This window comes from Myotis davidii, unplaced genomic scaffold (assembly GCF_000327345.1).
Source record: "Myotis davidii unplaced genomic scaffold, ASM32734v1 scaffold46, whole genome shotgun sequence".
Classification (NCBI taxonomy): Eukaryota; Metazoa; Chordata; class Mammalia; order Chiroptera; family Vespertilionidae; genus Myotis; species Myotis davidii.
The window spans coordinates 10,676,416-10,699,392 of NW_006383006.1; the positions used below are offsets into that span (position 1 = coordinate 10,676,416).

Consider the following 22,977-nt stretch of genomic DNA (forward strand, 5'->3'; position numbering starts at 1 on the left):
CACCTATACTTGATTCACAAGTCATTCTGTGAATGTGCCAGATTCCTCTCTGTGGAGCAGGTGAATATGGAGATTTAGTAAGCTAGTGAAGCCATTTAGCAAGAATTTGTGCAATAAGTAGGAGACTAGCAGGATAATCTATCATTTAGAAGAGTTTGCCATTTCCTCACTTGTCATTTCCAGAATCCTCAGGATGGTTTTAGCCGACTGAAACGATGGATTATGATCGGTGATCATCACCAGTTACCTCCGGTCATTAAGAACATGGCCTTTCAGAAGTATTCCAACATGGAGCAGTCTCTCTTCACTCGCTTCGTCCGGATTGGAGTTCCTACTGTGGACCTCGATGCCCAAGGGAGAGCCAGAGCAAGGTAGAGGGTTACTCTAGTTTAAGGGCGTCAGCTCCGTAGTCCGGGTATTTGATGGCATCTTCTGTATACATTCTCAGCACTCCCTGCTGTCCAGGAACTGGTCATCTCAGTATCTGAACGCACCTCTGTTGCCTTGGCTTGGGGTGTGCATTTTTTTCATTGTCCTTTTTTTATGCTCCCGAAAGATACTCAGTTAATATCATTTTGAAATATAAAGCAAAAAGTGAACAAGAGGAGAACACACCAACTCTTGCTTCATAAAGTGTACAGGCCCCATCTCAGTTACCTCAAAATTTCCCTGAATTTCTGGACTTTTCCCTGCTCTTTAATTTGGGTGAAGAGGCATGGCCCAGAGAGCACTTGGGAGCTGTCACTTCTGTACTGTCGTCTGCCCCCTGATTTGGTTAGTTGAAGTAGGGAGGCACAGGATGAAAAAGCATTACTGCTAGAAAAAGGAGCACAAAGTGGGAGAATGAAAGTTAAGAGGAAGAGCACAGTTCCTTAGAAATGCCCTGTCAATGTTAAAAGGGATTTTACCTTGCTAATATTTCCTGTTTGGGGGGCTTTGTCTTTGGAAAGCTTGTGCAACCTGTACAACTGGCGATACAAGAAACTAGGCAACTTACCCCATGTTCAGCTCTTGCCGGAGTTTAGCACAGCAAATGCTGGCTTGCTGTATGACTTCCAGCTCATCAATGTTGAAGATTTTCAGGGAGTGGGAGAGTCTGAGCCTAATCCTTACTTTTATCAGGTAAGAAAAAAACATAAGACTTTTAAGTTTATTTTGCATTTGGCAGGTGGAACTACTACCTACATTAGTGATATGAACCATGTGGCTAGTCATTAAATAAAGGAAAGTTAAATCCCCTCCTCACACACAGCACAAAAAATCTAATTTCAGATGGATTAAAGATATAGACACAAAGGAAACTATAAGAAAACTTTCCAGAAAGAAGGAAGTATTGATGAATATATAATGTTGGGTGAGAAAGAGATTATTAAGCTTGTTACCAGAAGCAAAAATCATAAAGAAAAATACTGGTTTGAGAAAAAAAAATTATTTTCAACATTTAACAGACAACAGGTTGAAATCTGAATGTATATAAAACTCTTATAAATTGTTTTTGCTTTTTTAAAAATTAGCTCCCCCCCCCAAAAAAAAATGCAATAAGGACAAGAATATGCAATTCTCTCACACACACAAATATAGGTTTATAGCAAGTACAAATCACTGGCACGTATTTTTACCTCTGATACTATATGTTGGGGTAGGTTTGGGGAAATTCAATACTCATGCAATGCTAGTAGGAAAGTAATTTGGTAGGTAGATTGTCAGTAGGTATTAAAAAGCACAATGTTCTCATTTCTAGGAATTCTTTCTAAAAAACATTAGATGAATTTACAAAAGACTTATATGCTAAAATGTTTATTTTACCTTTTACTGTAAATTATTTTGGAAATTAGAAACAACCTAAATGTCTTATCAGTAGGGATTAATTATATTGTTACCTATTCCATATAATGAAATACTGAATTGCCACTAAGAATGACAACATTATAACCTGGTTTGCTGGCAGGAAAAATGTCTATGCTGCATTAAATGAAAAAATCAAGTTATAAGTATATCTATAGTGTTCCATTTTATTTATAAAAAGGAACAGAAAAACAAACATATATAAATATATATTGGTAATCGGTATGAAAAGGCCTGGCAGCATTTACACCAAAAGATTCCTTTTACCTGTATGCTTAAATAAACGTAGTTTGCTCTTGATAAGAAATTGGTAAGATTTACACGGCCATGCAGCTTCTTTTCCCTGCTGTCTTCCAAAGAACCAGAAGATTTAAGAGATAAGCTGTGTGGGTGTCACAAGTGTCACAGAATATAAATGGCTTTTTTGAAGGTCTTCCTGTAATTTTCTTATGGCCTGGACATGACATGCAGCTTCTTGTCTTTCTTTTTTGATTTATATGTTATGCTTCTTTCTCCTTTTACTCTCTCCCCTCATCTCTTTAGTATATGTGCTGCCAAAGCGAGCACTCTCCCTTCATCTCTTACTCCTTCCATCAGTCTCTCCTGACCTGCACTCAGCAGCCTGTGTGAGCTTCCTGACTTTCGGGCCCAGGGGAGCTCCTTTCCTCCAACTTTGACCAGTCCCTGGAGTCAGCCAGACTGACTAATATGAGGCCACATCCTCTTCCCACTTAACCTAGAGAACAAACACAAAACACAAAAATACTGTGAAGTATGAAGAAGGAAAAGCATGGTGTAAAAATGGAAGGTTGACTACAGTACTGCCGGATGTATGTGTTATTAGACTGAATCTTACACTGGCTTCTAAGCCAGTTGCCTCGCCCCTTTATGTTAATGTTTCTTTCCATAGCCATCGTTCCAGCACCCTGCAGCAGAAAATTATCGATCTGCATTGTGATTGTTGTGGTCCCAAAAGTGTTAAGTCTTTAAGTTGGTAACTTTTATGATGTTTATTACAAATATATTGCAAATGTTAAAGGGTAACACTTAAAATATTCTACATTTATTTATCAATGTTAATCTAGGATAATGTTACTCATCAGTTTCATGTAAGGTGTTCACTTGTCCAAATTATTAACTCTTCACCGCCTGAAGTGTGATAAATGAACAAATTGTGCTAGTTGGTTAATTATATAAAATTGAAAGAAAATAAAATAAATGCACAATCTGATTATGTTTGCATTGCAGAATCTTGGAGAGGCAGAATATGTAGTGGCACTCTTTATGTACATGTGTTTACTTGGTTACCCTGCTGACAAGATCAGTATTCTAACAACTTATAATGGGCAAAAGCATCTTATTCGTGACATTATCAATAGACGATGTGGGAGCAATCCATTGATTGGAAGACCAAATAAGGTAATTTTATGAATATAATACATATATTCTCTTATTTATGATGTTGGTGGAAAGATGGAAAGATTTGTATTTATTATGAGTTATTTATATTGTCCCACGTCGTCTCTTTGCTATCTCCTTTTAAGATATATGAGAAACTGCTATCATAGGAACTATAAGTAATTCTCTGACAAACCTAGATGAAGAATTATGAAGTGCATCCAGACCTAGGATTTTTTTTTTAAGGTTTTTATTTATTATGTGTAACATAAGCACAATTATTTAAAGTTAATAAATTTTTATTTGAGGGATTTCACATGTTGTGATTCCTTCCACTGCCTTAGTTCCTCCTGAGTTTGAGTCTTAACCCTTTTAAAGATAATTCTTGCTCAATCCATAGTTACCACATCCATAGTCTTATATAACAGGAATATAGGATGATCATGTGATCGCAACAAACTGTCTGGTCGCTAGCAACCCAGAAGGATTAGCTAGACAGAACATCAGCAAGACTCCAGAGATCTCAGCTATTTTAAAATCTTACTGATGGCTATTACAAAATCACATATAACTTGTGTTTTATTGATATTGGATAGTGCTGATCTAGGCAAAAAAAATAAGGGCTTATAAAATGTTCCCAATAGGCCAAATGCTAACAATGTAGCAGAAAGAAAACCTAGTAGGAAAAAGGCTTTGTGGTCATGTCCACAACAAATGAGATGTGGGAGAGTAATATAAAAAAATAAATAAATATGCTTGATTTTATCAATAAAGGCTTGAAAATCGGAATGAATAACCAAACAAATATATTAGTAATGATGAGGTTAGGACTTTGGTCACTGTATAAAAGCTCTTTCACCTTTTCTTGGAAATAATCCAAAAGTAAGAGGAAAATGGGAGGAAGAGAAGACAGACTCCGTTTTTAGTGAGATAACACAGGGCGACAAAAATCATGAAGGAAATGGGGGGAAGAAGGGAATTTAGGGGACTGGTCTTGAAAATGCCTGCAAGTGTGCACTTCATGAAGGTGAGTGGCATTCTCTGAATATAAGGGCCACACCCCTGTTTCTGAACAATGGATTCAGGAATTGGGGTGAGCAGACGCCTTCCTGGTCCCAGATTGGTTCAAAGAAACCTCTTGGTGAACTGTATGTGCCATAGCTTTATTTGCAAATAGACTGTCTCTATAGTAGCAGAAGAAAAGAGAACCTTCGGTTGTGACAAAAAAACAAAAAACATCCAGCCTTTAAAACACAGTCCTGCTCACCCCATCCTAATCACTCGCATAATAAGTGGGTAAGGAAACCCACTTACTCAGCGGTGAAATAGTGGGGCAGCGGAAACCAGCACAAGCTCAATTTATACAGGAAAAAAATCAGATAAAGAGCATCAGAACATACTAATTGACAAGATACATGTTCCAGAAAAAAACACGTTGGCCTGGAACAGATGAAATTTTGAATACACATTTAGCTTTGGATTTTAAAGTACTTTAATGAAGTAACCGTATCTGAGAGGGAGGGCTACAAAGTAGAGAATTAAAGAACTCGGCAAGACACAAAATATGAAATGGAAGAAAATAAAACAAAAGTATAGAAATGAAGACAAAATTGAAAGGACTGCGGTGAGGACTAGACACTCCGTAAGGGGTATAGACAGTCAAAATTGAGAAGCTAATAAGTTTGAGATGTAGGAAGTTTAGAAATAGAAGAAACTCAATATCTGAGTTCTTTTATTTATAAAAACAGAAAAACTTAATTCAAATAATAAAGACAGTTACTCCCTGCCATTGCAAGATGAAAGTAGCATGGCTCCAGGTTAGAGGGACTTGGTGATGTAGTCAGAGACCAAGTTTCATTTCATCCTTCTGCCAGCCATTCTCATTTGAGATAAGCTCTCCACATGGTAAGGATGGCAACAGAATTTCCTAATACAACATCCACACACAAGAGCAAAGCACTGGAATTCAGAATATATGAACTTCTGTAAAAGTCACTGTTAAATGAAGACAACCCACTACTAAATTGGCAAATGTATTGAACAGATATTTCACACAAGAAGACATACGAATGGCAAATAAGCATGTGAAACAGTGCTTACCATCATTTGTTGTCAGGGAAATGCAAATTGAAACTATAGCGGTATACCACTATGCACACTGTAGAATGCTAAAATTATAAAGATTGACATATACAAAGTGTTGGCAAGGATGTGGAGCGACTGGAATTCTGGAACTGGAACATTGCTGATGAATGTATAAAGTGGTACCGCAACTTTAGAAAACAGTTTGACAGTTTCTTATAAAGTTACACACACACTTTCCACACAGCTCAGCAATTTCACTCTGAGCTTTTATACAACAGCAGTGAAAACATGGCACAAAAATATTTAAGAATGTTCATTGCAGTTTTATTCAAAATAGCCCAAAACTAGAGGCAATTCAAATGCCATGAACAAGTGAGTAGATAAACAGATTGTGGTATATGCATTCAGTAGAATAGTAATGAGGTAAAAAAGTATGAACTTTAATGTACACAACACATGGATGAGTCTCAGAAACATATGCTGAGTGAAAGAACTTAGGCAAAAAAGTACATAGTGTATGATTTCATTTTAATGGAATTCTAGAACTAGTTTAAAAAAAAATCTATAGTGACAGAAAACAGCTCAGTGGTTGCCTGGAGTGGGGAATACAGATTTGACAACAAGGGGCCTGAGGTCTTGGGAAGTTTGGTTGTGGTGGTGGTTTAAGGGAGTATATATTGTCAGGATATATCAAATTGCACACTTAAATGAGTGCATTTTACTGTATGTCAATTATACCTCTGTGAAGCTGACTTAAAAAGAATGTTAACTTCCAAAGATAGGACTATGATTGTAATTTTTACAGAATAAGCATTTAAACTTCTTGTTGAATTAATGAAAAAGGTAAATGCTTGGGTGCCAACATTAGACGGAAACCTCCCTGAATTTCCTTACTTGTACATGTATTTTCAAACTGAACAATAAGTACTATGAAGATTATTTATTTTTTGATAGAGGAATGCTATAGATGAGAATTAGGAATGTGTTAAATAATAAGTGAGCACACTTAAGTTATATTGCTGGGCATCAAACCAGGATACCAGATAATGAGCTAAACACAGTGCTTGCTTTCATGGAATTGAGTAGTTTAGTAGGGGAAGCCTGTGAATGAGTAACATAGGAACATAGCCATCTGGTTACTGTGGTTTATTTCATAGTTCATGTTCATTAATTCATCGTTTGAATGCCAAGTCTATGGTCATGTTTACATTGGATTGATTATTTTAAGTATGCCATATTTACCATTTTTTTTTTCTTTCTAGGTGACAACTGTTGACAGGTTTCAAGGTCAACAGAATGATTATATTCTTCTTTCTCTAGTACGAACCAGGGCAGTGGGCCATCTGAGGTGCGTAAGGAAAAACTATCATAATGTCATTGAACTTTACTTTCTGCTTCAGTTTTAAACTCCTGTGGCTAAGTAGTTTTACTTTCTTTAAATTTAAAGTATAATTAATTGTTATGACAGCTTTTGGTGCTATATGTTGGAGTGTAAGAATGGATCTGTCAGAAATTAAAAGTAAAGTGGTACAAGCGTCTCTTCAGAATGACTTTTTCATCACACAGGATCTCTGGTGTTTCCACACAGTCTCTCAGCTTCAGTGTTAGAGGATAAAGGAACCATTTGTTCTCTCAGGATTAAGAATTGTCAAAACAAACAATAATCTATTTTTGTCACTTATTGTGATGTACTTATGTGCTAGAGATTTATGGGAATAATGTCTTCTTATTACAAAGCAGCTGTTTAATTTTATATAAACCTTCATCTCATATGATTTAATAGCAAAACTATATGGAGAGTTCATTTTATTATTTTATTTTGTAGATTAAAGAGAAAATTCTCGAAGCTCTCATAGTGTAATCAGTAAGTCAAGCGCTGTTTGGAGCTTAGCCCAGTGGTCAGGTTCCATTCGACTGATAACTTTATGTAAGAGTAAGCAAAGATAGAATGTTTCAAGAAATTGTTTGAAGACCGTAGGATTCTAAAATACAGTTTATTTTTGTTTATTTACTTGTCAAGCAAGTATTTGGAGACTAACTTCTCTAAAAAGCAGTTCCTTTTCCGCAGTGAGAGTTACAGCTGGCTGCTCTCTGAATGGGGCATCATTACGATTTATATAATTAAATCTCGTAAAAACTCAGTGTGAGCGCATGAGCGTTGCTTCCTCTCCTCCCCACCTTTTTTCTTACTCTGTAGTGCTTTGTCTTTTCTAGATTCCCATGACTAGCTCTCTGCTATTTTTTGCCTGACTTTTCTAGAAACTTAAAAATAAAATAGATGATGATGATAAAATGCTTATTATAAATGAAAGGTTAAAAAAGAACCTGATTTTGGTATTGTCTAATATCAAGATTTTCTAAGCTAAAATACCATTATCCACGTAATCAATCTTCTTTATTTGCCAAAATTTGCTCTTGAACGTCCAGTTTCTTCATCAGGGTTTCTGGTGATGGTTCGGGTGTTGTTAGATTATACAGGGGAAATTTAATTTAAGTATTATTTATGATTCCAATTACGTAAATTCCCTAGGTACCTTAGCTAGAATTTTACCAAACCTTTCTTGGATATTTTGGTTTACAGAGATAATCTTTCATATCTTTCTTTTTCTAATATTTTGTTTTTTACGTTTCAAGAGATCAAGGAAACCTACTTCCTTCTTATTTCTCTTTTAAATAATAGCTTTATTGAGATAGAATTCATATACTATACAACTCACATATTTTAAGTGTACAAGCCTGTGATTTTTAGCATATTAATTAATGGACTTATGCAGCTATCTTCACAATCCTCTCCCCAGGTCCTCGGCGACCACTATCTTCCTTTCTGTCCTAGATTTACCTATTCTAGGCACTTCGTTTAAATGGAATCACTTGGCATAATGTGTTCAAGGTTCATTCCTGTTGTACCATGTATGAATACCTCATTCCTTTTTATTGTCAAATAACAATCCATTGTGTGGATATATCACATTTCATTGATCATTTATCAGTTGATGGATATTTGGGGTTTTTCTTTTTTGTGGCCATTTATGAATAATGCTGCTATGAACATTCATGTACCAGGTTTTGTGTGGACATGTTTTCCTTTCTCTCGGGTGTAGTTACCTAAGTCATGTGTAACTCTGCGTTTAACCCTTTCTGTTTCCCTGTGCCAGTCACATTGCCTTTGCCCACATCTTTTTCATCCAGGGTAGGCTCTTTAGGAGATGGTAGGAGCCAGATTATTCTGCTTTAGTTCCAGAAACATGTCTTAGGACACTGTGGACCCGTTCAGAAGCCAGAGTAGTGAGACATTTCTAGTCCCTTTCCCAGCATTTGTTGTTCTTGCCCCCACCTGATTTCAATAGCCCAGGTACCAGTAGAAATGCTGGGGACCTGCTCAGTGCAGAGCAGTGAGACTGTCACTTCCTGTGTTGTCCTCATAAGGGTCCGTCAGAACGACAGCCTGTTGTTGAACAGTGTTTCTGCCCAGCCTTGTTTGGGGGACTGAAAGCAGGTGGTGATCTCATTGCCCTGAGTTCAAGATACAGCTCCAAGGAACCCTGTCTGCTCACTTACTTTTCTGACTGGTAGTTTGTCATGCTCATAGTGTTTGGTCATTCATTATAAATTCTTTCAAGTCAGTCTATTACTTGGCAGTATGTTAGGTTCTGAGTCTGTACAAATAATTCGAATATTCGTGATCTCTACCCTCTTGGAGCTTAGAGTCCAGTTGGGGAGACACTGAGCATATCCTTGGCAGGTGCCCTCACCTGCATCTGCAGAGGATCTTAGTGTAACACTCCTCCTGCGCAGGGAGATGAGGCTTGTAAAGCCGCTTTGCTGCACTGCAGTCCTGAGGACGAGAGCACGGTTCCTCCAAGGGGCCAGGTCAGGGCTGCTGCAGCCCTGGATCTGTGCTCTGCCTAGAGTGGAGAGCCTTCTGGGTGTGAAGGGGAGACCAGAACGTTATGGGAAGGGACATGTTTTCTCCTACCTGAGTGAACACCTCGTAGTTTTGTGTAGTGGGGGGATATGATCTTACCAGACTTTATTATTATTCATGAAAGTCTTCTTTTTTGTAAAATCCAAATCCAAATAGATATGTAAGAGCATCTCCAGAAAAACTGTCCTCTATATTTGAAACTAAAATTATCTTTTTTTTTTTTACTAAAACACATACTAAAGTTAGACTTAATGGATATCACTCTTTTTATAAATTGATTTGACTCAAAGTTTTAAAAGCATATATTCCCTTTAAAAGATAAAGAAAACTGATATAATTCATTAGTCACATGTGTAGTTGTGTCATTCAATTTAGCCATTTTATTACTGTTTATGTGAACAGTAAATGTTCACCTAAATGTTTGGCCTACTTACTTTAGGCCAAAACTGTTTCGAACTCACATTGAGCCCAGGTACTAGAGTAAGGGCTACATGAAAAAAGACATGGTATTATGTGGTGTTATACCATGTCATCATACTATATATGATTATATTTGTAATTATTATTACAAATAAGTATAAATCTGTGGTGAGAATTACCCAGGAAGTAAAATTTCATTTTGAGGAGCATTGGAGTTTGTAGGTGAAGAAATGGAGGAAGGTTGGTGCAGATTGACTTAATACTGGTGACTGACAACTGAACTATATCATAATACCAATGTAGCTACTTGGATCTTTTTAGTCAGTGCATCAGTTATTTTGTGATCTCTCCCAAAAGAAGAAGCCAACGCATAGATTAGCGATAAAGCATTATCTTTGTACTTGGTTTACTAGTCACATAACATTGATTAACTTAATGTTTATTAAGTTTTGAAGAAACTTAACTTTTTATTGACACAGCTTAATAGGAATATTTAGTAGAATATGTAAGAAAAATTTTAAAAGCTACATAAATGTGTTGTTAATCTTGATGTATGTTAATTTTGTTTGTTTCCCAAAGGGATGTTCGTCGCTTAGTGGTGGCCATGTCTCGAGCCAGACTTGGACTTTATATCTTCGCCAGAGTATCCCTCTTCCAAAACTGTTTCGAACTCACTCCAGCTTTCAGCCAGCTCACAGCCCGCCCACTTCATTTGCATATAATTCCAACGGAACCTTTCCCAACCTGTAGAAAGGTAGGACTTCTTCATTCTATTGAGCTGTATTCTTATGGATGATTACATTAGGTAGGAACGTGATCAGACAGATCTTCCAGTTACATACTAATTTAAGAGTGTTGCTTGCATTAAGGAACTAAATTAGATTTTCTATATAAAAATAATATATGCCAACATTTATTGAGTACTCATCATGTATCAAGCAATTAGTTCTTTATGTACATTATTTTATTTCATCTCAGTAACAGCCCTGCTCAGGAGGTTTTCTTATTAACCCAATTTTACGCATAAGGAAATTGAGGATTAGAGAAGTAGTTTGGCCGTGCATCTAGTAGATGAAGAATTCTAGATTTGAAAACCCAGGCAGGCTGACTCCAGAGTCCATGTTCATAGTCATTGTGTAGCTTTGTAAGGAGAACTTAACAGAGTAATAAATAGTCTAGCTCTTGGAGAAGACTTAAGAAACTTACATTCTGGGAAAATGTGGGAGGGAGCAGCACATACACGTATACTTAACAAACAGTTCTACTCAGAGAAATACCACTCCCTCCTCATTCATCCCTGCTTCCGGTTTCCTCTCCCTCCTCTTTCTTCCCTTTCTTCTTCTCTCCCCCCATAAAAGCAATCTCTTTAGTTTTTGGTTTATTCTTTATATATTACCTTGGTACAAAGGAACAGATACCTGTTTATTTTCTTTCTTACCTGAAGGTAAGCATACTATATAGACTTGGGCTTTGCCTTTTCATTTAATGAAATGTCTTGGAGATCCATTGGAATTTAAACAAAACTTTTAAATGTTTACAGTACATTTTTTTCCCTCTTAGAGAAAAAACAAGATTAAATTCTGTGTGTTTGTTTTATAATAACGCTAAGTTCTTTCCAAAAAGGTAAAGAAATGCGGCTGTAGAGGGATTGGAGAGACCGGCGGAGAGAGCTGATGGGGGCGGGGTCATGTAAAGCCTTGCGTGTCAGTCTCTGAAGTTTGGACACCGTCCTGTAGCGCTGAGGCTCTCCATCTGTTCTGGGCTAGTGATTAAGCAGAGATTCCTGACAGGTCTGGGGCAGAGCCTCTGTGTCTTGGGGTTGAAAGGATTCCCCAGGTGCTTTGAATCCAAGGGCTGCAGGGACACACCTGGTGAAAACTGGGAGTGCAGTTCAGGCGATATGAATGAGCAGAAGTGTAGAAACTGGTGCTTTGCACAGCACCATGGATTCACGCCTGGGGACTGAGGTCAGATAGCATCTCCCCATGCTCTGCTCAAGAGGCTGTGGGGATGGGCAGTGAGGGCTGAGCAGCTAGCACTGCCTCCCAGAAGAGGCAGCTCCCCAGCAAAGCCACCTGAAAATAAGCAAACGGATCAAAACAAAAAACCCTCCTGTTTTGAAGGCAGTGTTGTGGTGGTAGCAGCATGGGAGCCTCTGCACACACATGCTGCGACCATTGCAGAAAGTGACCATTAGCAAAAGAACACCTGCTGACATGCGAGCCTGCCACCCTGCCGAACTCTGGGAATGCTACTTAATGCACTGAGTATTTCTAACTGTATGTGCCTTAAATGATTTGCCACTTTTATTTAAGTCACTTTTATTTTCTTATTTCTTGATAAAAGTTTTTTACCTTTATGGTTTTCTGAATTTTTCCTGTAGTAAGAAAGGGGAGACTTTGTATGATTGATTATAAATAGGGTTCATCTTTATTCTAGTATGGCTTAGGAAGAAGTGCAAATTTTGTACTTTCCTGAACAAATAGAAAGCATTGTTTCAGAGATTGTGGTCAGATACTACTCCACTTGCAGCACCTCCTTCTACCTCAGACACTGATGAACATCTCTGGGGCCAGGCCCAGGCCTCTGATTGAACATTCTCCCCCAGATGCTCCTGATAGATACACAACGCTGACACTTTAGCTACTGTTTGCCAACATCTCTTACTGCATATGCATTCTTTATTAGTAAAAATTCCTTCTGAATGTTCACCTTCATGACTGACAGTCTAGATATTGTTACCTTCTCATTGTAAATGTTAGCTTCTTATTTTTTGGAAAAACATCAGTAGGAAGAACAGTTTTAACATTTTCTTTCAGAATAATCTTGAGAATTGCCTTTGGAGCATATATGGTATGAGGAACCATTACTTTAGACTTTAGTGATTTTTCTCTCCAAATGATTGCTCTCTCTTTTTCTTCTACATTAGTGGACCAAAACTCATATTGGACTTACTAGCCTGAAAATTGTATTAAAAGCTAGTGACTCTTGGCTCCCTCCTCTACATTTTCTACATTTAAATGGATTCACTCTTTTTCCTTCTTTATTAGATTCTCACACTTACATCTTTATGTCCTCTAAACCCAGTAGTGCTTACACATAAAACAGAGAGATGGGCTCCTATTAGAATGCTAGCTTTTAGTGTTTTTCACTATATTTAACTTCCTTTTTGCCTTTTCTAGAATGGAGAGAGGCCATCTCATGAAGTACAGGTAATAAAGAATATGCCCCAAATGGCAAACTTTGTGTACAACATGTATATGCACCTGATACAGACCACCCATCACTATCATCAGGTGAGTTTTCTCAGCACTAACTCTTAGTTTTCTTCTTGCTAAAGAATCTTATCTGTTGCAGAATATATCATTTTTTTAAAAAAAATTAAGTGTAGCTGGTTTATAATATTATTAGTTATATTAGTTTCAGATGTACAATATAGTGATTTCACATTTTTATGCCTTACAATGTGATCACCCCACTAATTTAGGAATCACTGTGCAGCATTATCACAGTATTATTGATTGTATTCCTTTCACCTCAGAATAAATCTTTAAATATGTGATTCCTTGTAGAAAACCAACTAAACCAAAAGGGGTTGTTATTATTCATGTAACATCCATACTTTCAAAACATCTTTATGTAGATATAATTTAGCATGCAACAAAAGCCACTTATTTAAAGTATACAGTATGATGTTCTGACACATGTATAAACCTGTGAAACCATTGTCACAGTCAGGATAATGAACATATTTATTATCCCCCAAAGTGTCCTCATGCCTCTTGGTAAGCCCTCTCATTTTTCACTAATCCCTTTCCCACCTGTTCCAGCAGCCAGGCATCTAGAGCTGCTCCAGTGTTCGGGTGGGACAGAGTCTGGTACCTTCCCCCTCTCTGCCATGGCTTTGTCCCAGGGCTTGGTTTCTCCCTGCCCCTCACAGGGCTCCTTGATCAAAGTTGGCCCTTCTCGACTTGGTGTGTTAATAAGTCCTAATCAGCCACTGTTTTTCCAGAAGTGTGACAGCAAATTCCTTTGCTAAAAAATCTAATAGGTTTTCATATTATTTTCCTCTCTAGAGAATTAATATGTATTTTGATCATTTGTGATATCCGTGTTGGCATATTCAGCAAAACGTAGGCCATTGTCATCAGAGCTGTTTCATCTGTAAAATGAAATGGCCAGCATTGTTCTGGAGAACTTAAGAGTGAACAGTATTTATTAGGAAGATAATGTTAATGTGAGAGCTTAACTTTATAAGCTAATTCTTTTTACTTGAGTTCATTTATACTGATATTTTCCTTTATTTTTTTATTAGACGTTATTGCAGTTACCACCTGCTATGGTAGAGGAAAGTGAGGAAGTTCAAAGCCAGGAAACAGAAATGGAAACAGAAGAAGAGGGCATGCCTACTCAGGCTGACATCCCCTGTCTAACAGATGCCAGCGTCAGTCACGAACTGTTAGCCTCTCAGACTGAGGCCACCCCTGGTCGGGCAGGGACTGGTTCCAGTCCAGAAGCCACCTCCGCTGTCTCCGAAGTCACTGCTGCTGCGGCTGGCCCCGAGGCTGTGCCCACAGAGGCTGGCACCCAGCAAGATGCCACATCTGCCCCAGAGACTAAATAGCCAATGCTAGCCTTTCTTAGGGAGGACATTTCATCTGTAAAGTCAAAGTAAAGTTACTTTTTGTATTTTGTATCTGCCTTTGCCATTTTAAAGGTAATAATGTGCAGTCCTTATTTTTGTTAACTGATATCAGTGTTTGTTCTTCTTGGATATATTTTTTAAATTGTATGTATATGAACAACTCCATTTCAGTTCATTCAGGGGAGCAAATAATCATTCCTTTGATACTTTTCTCATTGAGTGTATCTTTAATCATACCTACATTAAAAGAATTTTCTATGGGATATATAGGACATATTTTACACTTTTAGTGAACTTCTATAAAAAAGAAAAAGACAGAATGCACTGGAAATAATCATAAATGCCCCTAAGCAAGTGTTGAAGTTGGGGGGAAAATAGTTCTATCATAGTATGAGATGCTCAACTTGTTTTGTTTTGTTTTTAACCATTCTGCCCTGACGTAAAGGCATTAACAACCATAGCATTCAGGTTTCTCAAATCCATTGAGGAGGTTACATGTATTTCCTTCCCAAAAATTTGTTAATGGATCAGAACCACCTAGAGCAGCGGTTCTCAACCTATGGGTCGTGACCCCTTTGGCAGTTGAACGACCCTTTCACAGGGGTCGCCTAAGACCATCCTGCATATCAGATATTTACATTACGATTCATAACAGTAGCAACATTACAGTTATGAAGTAGCAACGAAAATAATTTTATGGTTAGGTCACAACATGAGGAACTGTATTTAAAGGGCCAGAAGGTTGAGAACCACTGACCTAGAGTGTCTGTTTCTTCTTGGGGCCACTCCCAACCTAATGAATGAGAATCTCAGGTGAGGGCCCAGGAATGTGTCCTAGAGCAGGTGCTCCGGATGTTTGAGTTGCTGGCAGAGTGGTATCAGATAGGCTGGGGAGGCTGAGCCAGGTTGGTCATTTAGCTAAGCAAGAATGTGGCAACTCCACCTGGGCAGGAAGGAAGGCCCGGAGTCTGGGCAGTGAGAGCAGCATGCCAAGGTTCTGCGTCTCCTGCCTGGCTTAGTTCTTTTGGTGGATAACCAGCCACAAGACTTAAGGTATAATGTGCTCCAGTTCTGGGAGAGGAAAGAGACGCGGACCTTGCTACTCCAGCGTGGTTTGCAATCAGCAGCATCAGTGTCCATTGAAGGCATGTTAGAAATGCAGGCACTAGAGTCTACCCAGACTTATTAAATTTGAATCTGCATTTCCACCAAGTCCCCAGGTGATTCATAAGCACTTTGTAGTTTGAGAAGCACTGTACTGAGAGTACTGAGCTGTCCTCACATGAATGAGGTAGAAGGATGATCTTGAAGATGGAGTTACCCGAGAGTGACTAAAGTTTCCTGACAAGGACTTCTGCTTATAAGGTCCCTGCATGGGTGGCCAGAAAGGGTGAATATTTGTATATGTGGAGAGAGAAATTGCCCACTACTTCTCTCCCCCATTTTGACATCTGCTAGAGTGGCTAAAGGAGGCATTTCCCCCAAAGTATCTCCTCTACTACATGTACCTGTAGGCTTGACCATGTCCAAAGAACCTTTGATGAAGTAAATAAGAACTACACACAGCCATTGAAATGCTTCTGATCCTCCATCTTGAAGGAATGATCACTTCATTAGGAAATTAAACCCAGGAATCAGGCCAGGGAAAGGTATTTTTGAGTGACTAGTGTTTGCTCAGCTCTACCAGGGGGTGGTAGATGTGATTTGCTCTCACAGTGTCTCATGCCTCAGAACTCTTGTGTAAATGTGGGTGAGGAAGGAAAATGGAAGTGGTGGGCTGATGAGGGGCATGAAATGAGGAGGAAACTGCCCTGGGAAGGTAGGTTGTCTGCTATCCAGTAAGGATTGAGCCAGGTAGCCTGTTAGATGTTGTCTCCGAGTATAAGATTCGAAAGCAGGGGTTGCGGGCATCTGTGTGAGGACCAGCACCCGCAGAATTATTTTCATTGTAAACATATAGTATCAGGTGAATATCTAATATCAGGCTAAGCAAGAGGGAAGGAGCTTTATGGTATTACTAGAGGCCCAGTTCATGAATTTATGCACAGGTGGGGTCTGGCCGGCCCGCCCCGATCAGGGCCAATTGGGGCAGACTGACCAGGGGGAGGAGCCGCAGGCAGTTGGAGGGTGGGCCACACCCCCAATCAGGGTTGGGAGGGGCCAATCGGGGGCAGTGCTGGCTGGGAGAGGGGCCCTGGGCAGTTGGCCAGCCCCATCCAGTTGAATTCCCAGTCAGTCTCTCGGTTGAGGGGACAATTTGCATATTAGCCTTTTATTACATAGGATTGTCTTTCCTGGAAAAGAATGATTTTTCTCTCTACCCTTTAGGGATATGAATTATAGTACCTGTGACCAAGATAAGCAAACTTTTATGCTATTTCCTCATTAAGTAAACTGTTTCCCAAACACTATAAATCACGGTCTAGCACTAGCTGGATCACTATACCTTTTTCTTTGCTTCTTGATTTCTTGTTGGACTCAAAAGGAAATTTAACTGGAAGATGGGTATGTCCTTTGCATTTGTCAAAGATTTTAAAAAGGATTATGGTGGTGGGATTTGAAATATTTCAGATTGTGTTATCTCTGGAAAGGCCAATGAGTTGCAGTTAACTATAGAATTTTTAAGGAACTTAAGAGAACAAGTCTTACCATCATCATCATCATATATAATAAAAGGCTAATATGCAAATTGACCGAACAGCAGAACCACTGGTCACTATGATGCGCACTGACCACCAGGGGGCAGATGCTTAATGCAGAAGCTGCCCCCTGGTGGTTGGTGTGCTCCCACAGGGGGAGCACCACTCAGCCAGAAGCCAGGCTCACAGCTGGTGGGCACAGCGGTGGTGGGAGCCTCGCCTGCCTCCGAGACAGCACTAAGGAGCAGGGAGCCCAGCTTCTGGCTGGTGAGCACAATGGCAGTGGTAGGAGCCTCTCCCACCTCCGTCGCAGCCCTAAGGACCCCTCGGGGGATGTCCACCTACCAGCTTAGGCCCGCTTCCTGAGAGGGTGCAGGCTGGGCTGAAGAACCCCTCCTCCCCCCCAGTGCACAAATGTCGTGCACCAGGCCTCTAGTCTATACTAATAAAAGGGTAATATGCTAATTAAACGGGATAGACTGGGCGTCTTCTGGACATCCTTCCTGACAAGGCCAGGGGTGTGGCCGGCCTGCAAACTGCCCGTGGCCCCTCACCCTGCCTGGCCCCGCCCCCACCCCGATCGGGGTTGTGGCCTGCAAGCCCTCAGTAGCCCCAAGCCCAGGCTGCCCCCATCCCCCAGCGGGGACCCCTACCTCAATCAGGAGCATGGCTGGCCTGAAAACTGCAGCAGCCCCTTGCCCAGGCCACACCCCCCCCCAGCGGGGATCCCCCCACCCTGATTTGGGGCCCCCTTCAGGGCAGGCCAGCCTGCCCCCACCTGTGCACCAGGCCTCTATGTGGCCCTCGAGTCAAAAAGTTTGCCCACCCTGTCTTAGTCTCTTTCCTCAGCCGGCAGGCTCCAATTGCCTGATGGCCACCCGTGGCGGGGGTGGGGTGGGCGAGCAGGCGGGAACAGCCAACCTCTGGGTCAGGCATCGATCACACAGTGGCAAACAGGGAACTGGGGGTGGGTGGCATCGGGACAGGGCCGGCTGCGGGCAGCTGGGGAAGATGGCCTTGATCGCAGGCCAGGCCTAGGGACCATACCCACGCATGAATTTCAGACCTCTAGTTTTAAATAATGAGGCTGAATCAAATGTTCTTAGCCAGGGTAGTAACTGTGAAGAGAGGGGTAGAATCCCAGTCTACAGGCGTAGGATAGTATTTGGTTTATTTATGAATCTGAGAGTTTTCTGTTTAATTTGGGGTAACTACAGACACAGGTACTCTTCGCCCGGAGACCACATTGGTGTTCCCGTTGCTCCTTCCTGTGTTTCATATCTGAATACGCAATGATTTGGACTCTATTTTTAAAAGCCAAAAGGATGCACACACAGAGAATGAGTGTGAAATGAAGCCATTCAAGAATTTAGATTTTTTTTTCCTGAAAAATGCTGAGTTAAGAAAGTTTATTACCAGAGATGAAAATAAATAGCTTCATTGGTTTGGGCAAATGAATGACAAGATCTAAACATTATCAGGTCTCTAGAAGTGATGATAAAAGTTGAGATATTTTGCTAGGTCCTGGGAGAAACGGGCCATTTATGCTCCCATATAAAATGAGTGTTTTATGATCAGGAGACAGCATGATATTATAAAACAGACCTTGGACTCAGACCTGGCTCAAATTTTAACCTAATTTACTCATCAGCATTTGGGTTGACCTTGGACTGGTTTTATAACCAGTCTCAGTCCCAGTTTCCTTTATGTACAAAACAAGGAAAAGATTTGTTTGTTCATGAGGTGATGTTCATGAAAACATCTGGCATCTAGGTGCTCGGTAAATACTAGTCGCTCCCTCTCCCCTTTTCCCTGAAGCTTTGAGACAATATAGGATTTGCAACCAATCCTCACACGTGGGTGCTTAGCTCTGCCCCTTTCCAGGGAGCATGGAGGAGGATGGAGAAGGGACATGGGTGGAATGGACCTTTGAGGATCAAGAATCATGCCCCCTGATTGGGAACCTGAGTAGGTCTGGCATGGCATGGAGGGTGGTCTCTGGAACTAGAGTTCTGGCAGCACAGCATAACGGGAGGAATGGCATGACTTCCATCATCCTGAATCCTGTACACCCTACCCCCAAATCATTATATTGTTGTAGTTATTTAGTTTTGTGCCTTGAATGTGCTTTTTCTTTTTTATCTTGAAGCCCCTCAAATGGTATTTTTAGAGGTGTTTCTTCAATCAAATAAAGATTTAAAAGATTTTTTTTTAAATGCTGACCCTTTTGCACCAGCCAATAGAGCAATTAAAGACAAGCATTGCCTTGCTTCCTGTGAAAAATGCTTGGCAGTTAGCCTTTGTAATTATGAAGCAATCATGTTAATAGATGTTTAAGAATAATACAGCTGGCACAGTACTGAGCCATGAATGGAGATGAGCGCATGAGACCATTTCCCTTCATTCCTTGGCGCTCTTTAGTGCCCAAGAAAGGGGTTCAATTCAGTGGGACCCAGAAGTTTTCGATGCTTTAGTTTTTCTTCCTAGCAACCAACCGGAGCTCAGTCCCAGAGCATGATTCACAGGCAGCATGGCTACTGCTGACTGACACTTGGCAGCTTCATTCAGTTGCTCTCTCCCTTTTGGCTTATACTTATTTCAGTGGCCACTTAAACTTTTGCATTTACATACAAATGTGGCGGATCCCACTGTTTCTCAATATGTATTACAGAAAACACTTGTCTTGAAACATATTATGAAAATCATGTTCCACGGTCAAATAAGTTTAGGAAACATAATGAATTATTATTTCCCTTTTGTCAAATCACAATGTATTGTTAGTTAATTAAAAGTTCTTGAGAATTTCTGCTAGGAAAAGAAATCATGTTTAACTCAGCATTTCTCAAACTTATTTGACCATAGAACTTTAAAAAAAAAAAAAAAGACACGTTAGGGAGCTAGCTCCACAGAACACAGGTTGGAAACGAATGCTTTTACAGAAGCAATTGAACTCTGATTGCTTCTTAGAATATTAAGGGGTCATAATATGCCATCCTAAAGTATGCCACTTTGGCATAAAGATTATTTTGAGTTGAAGGCAATTGAGAAGCAATAGATGCAGGAAGAACGGCATAGATTTTCCTTTGTAAAGGTGTCCCCTCTGTCCTCATCACTGGAAACAGATGGCACTGAGATGAGCCTACATTAAAAAAAAAAAAAACAAAAAAAAACACACACACAAAAAAACAAAAAAACCTTACCTAACATAATCCTTATTTTCCATCAGTTTCCCCATATATTTACTTTTCCATGACTCACCCTCTCTAGAAGCCCCCCCCCCCCCCCCCCGTGAACCCCCCCCCCCTGTCCTTTGCCTGTTTACTTCACAATTTATCACTCTTTGTCAAAACGGTACATAAGCTTCCAAGTCTTACTGCTTCTTTTGACTTTTCTTTCCTGTGTAGCCCCCATGGAAGTAAAATTTAAAATATCAATTAAATTTTCTTTTATAAACTTGACCATTTTGTTTTGTGTTTTTTTTCTTCAGGTTCTTAGTTCAGCCATTTACAAGTCTGTATGCTTTTTTTCCTGTTAATCTGTCTTTTATGAGTTTAATTCACAGGCCCCAGCCACGGACGTTAAGGTAGAGAGAAAGTTTTTCCTTGCCTTAAAAAAAAAAAAAAGACTAATACACCTTTTTAAAGGTGCTTATTATATCACTGTATTTTCATTGCCCTTTTTTCTAGCAGCACCTTCCAGTGCTGGTTTCTTCTATTCTCCAGGGGCTGAAGTAACACAGCCGAAGAAGAAACTAGAGATGATTTGTGCAGTATGTCATATTGTATTGTAATTTGTTCAGTGTCGTGTGGTATAAATGCAGCATCCCGAAAATGCAAATGAATAAAAGTTTGATCAATGTACCATGACATTTCTTCATGTGAGTCTCTGACAAAAAGGTCACTGAGCATTCTTTGTTTTACTTTAAATTTTAGACTTCAGTGTTTCATGTTAGGCTCTTTTCATTTCTTACCATAAAGGTTTAAATGTTTGTTTCCTTTGAGAAGTTTAAGTTTCAAAAGGGAAAGGAATGGCCAATAGGGATGGGCCAGAAATAATAGAAAAAATTAAGGCAAGTATAAAGAAATGAAGAAAATTTCCCTTTATAAGGATGTTTAACACAGAGGACCCCAGAAGTTGCCTCACATGAAACACTGGATTTTCTGGGTTGATCTTCAGATCCCCTCTCCACCTTTATTTTACATTATTGCACACTCACCTCACACATTTCTTCTTGCAGTAAGTCTGAGTGAAAGAATCTTAATGTTAGCCACTTCTTGGGAGATGCCCTGAGTAATATTAAATTCTCGTTTGAGAAACCGATTTTATTGACATTTTTCAAAAAGTCAAGAGTTCTGGATAGGAATTGGTCATATAAAATACGGCCTTTTTCTTCTTTAGTTCATGGTCCATTTGGCCATTTGGGGGCAGGGATCCTTCTGGTTTTTAATTTAGTTCTTTACAGATAAAGGTGCTTATTATATCACTGTATTTTCATTGCCCCTTTTTCTAGCAGCACCTTCCAGTGCTAGTTTCTTCTATTCCCAGACTGCCCCAAGAATAGTGGTGGAACAGGAGACCTGGTTAATTTGCATTTTATTTTTCTGGTTGACTACTTTTCACAGAAGTGGATTGAGTTAAATATGATAAAAAGTTGGGAAATGTCTTTGAAATTACCTATTTCTTGTGCAGTCATAGACTATCAAGCACCTCCTGTATGTTTGCCGGAAACAATGCCAGAAATTGCCCCATTGATTCATGGATGAGAACACTGAGGCATAGATGGTTTGCCTAGGACCGTGGTCGGCAAACTGTGGCTCGCAAGCCACATGCGGCTCTTTGACCCCTTGAGTGTGGCCACGAAGTTTCAATCGCACTGTACGTGTGCACCTGCACGTGGTATTTTGTGGAAGAGCCACACTCAAGGGGCCGCAGTTTGCCAACCACTGGGACAACACAGTCGATTGAACCGGGACTAGACCCACCATCTACTTTTCAGGCAAATCCCTTACCATTGCTGTTCTTTAAACTTACTTACTTGAGACAAAGTATAAAGAGCAATACTTAACTGTGCGCATGATCCTACCGAAGAATTCCTCCCAAGGTTAGAATACCAGAGAGGAGACTACCTTGCCAGAATCAGAACAGGAAATAAGAGGTCTCTGGAAAGTATGCTTCAATGTTTACAGTGTTTAGACTTATGGGTGGAAGCTAAATTAATACTTGCTTTTGGTTTGAAAAAGGTCTGAGGAACATAATGGAAGGGTCTCTAGTAAATAGTACTTAAGCTATGTCTCTGAAATGCTAGTTAATTATCCTAAAGCCATTTGATTTTTAAGAAAAGGTTAAATAACAATAGTTTTTAAAGAGTCTAATATATAATAAGGGGAAAGATAGGATTTGCCAAAACGTGCACTTTAAATTATCATTATACATCCAACTGATTCAGCCTCCCAATTTAACTACTTATCACAAATTTAGCATTAGCACATTTGGGAGCTAAAATGAACATTGAGTTAAAGTTCTCTGGAATAAAATCTACTTTTAAAACAATTGAAAGTAATCAATTGTGATACATTTTTTTAGAGGCTACCATTGCACTTTTGATCTAGTTGAACTCATTAACACTAGATTGCCCAAGGAAGTCATTTTGACTGCTTTTTAATTTCAATTACAAAAACAATGATGTATATAATGACAGAATTTCTTAGAATTCTGTGACTTTTTATACAACATATAAATGCGTTTATTAATAACTGTAGTTACCTCCCCCTCCATTTCCGGTATATATATGTGTGTGTGTTATACCTATATTGCCCAAAAGCAATCATTTTGACTGCTGGGGGGTAGGGGTTAAATAATCAAATGACTCTTATTATTGAACTAGAGGCCCGGTGCACAAAAATTTGTGCACTCGGGGGAAGGGGGGGTCCCTCTCAGACCGGCCTGTGCCCTCTTGCAGTCTGGGACCCCTCGGGAGATAACGACCTGCTGGCTTAGGCCTGCTCCCGGGTGGCAGAGGG

At 39.7% G+C, this 22,977-nt stretch overlaps 1 protein-coding gene across 1 annotated transcript in view; it reads left to right on the plus strand.

Moving 5' to 3' along the window:
- Positions 1 to 14,581, plus strand: part of AQR (aquarius intron-binding spliceosomal factor) — a 90,758-nt gene extending 76,177 nt beyond the window's left edge. The window contains exons 30-36 of the mRNA XM_006778172.2: positions 184 to 371; positions 951 to 1,122; positions 3,094 to 3,264; positions 6,591 to 6,676; positions 10,253 to 10,427; positions 12,856 to 12,969; positions 13,989 to 14,581. Coding sequence (XP_006778235.1) covers positions 184 to 371; positions 951 to 1,122; positions 3,094 to 3,264; positions 6,591 to 6,676; positions 10,253 to 10,427; positions 12,856 to 12,969; positions 13,989 to 14,297 — 1,215 coding nt within the window. The 3' untranslated portion in view covers positions 14,298 to 14,581. The remainder of the gene's footprint in view (positions 1 to 183; positions 372 to 950; positions 1,123 to 3,093; positions 3,265 to 6,590; positions 6,677 to 10,252; positions 10,428 to 12,855; positions 12,970 to 13,988) is intronic.
- Positions 14,582 to 22,977: the final 8,396 nt, after the last annotated feature.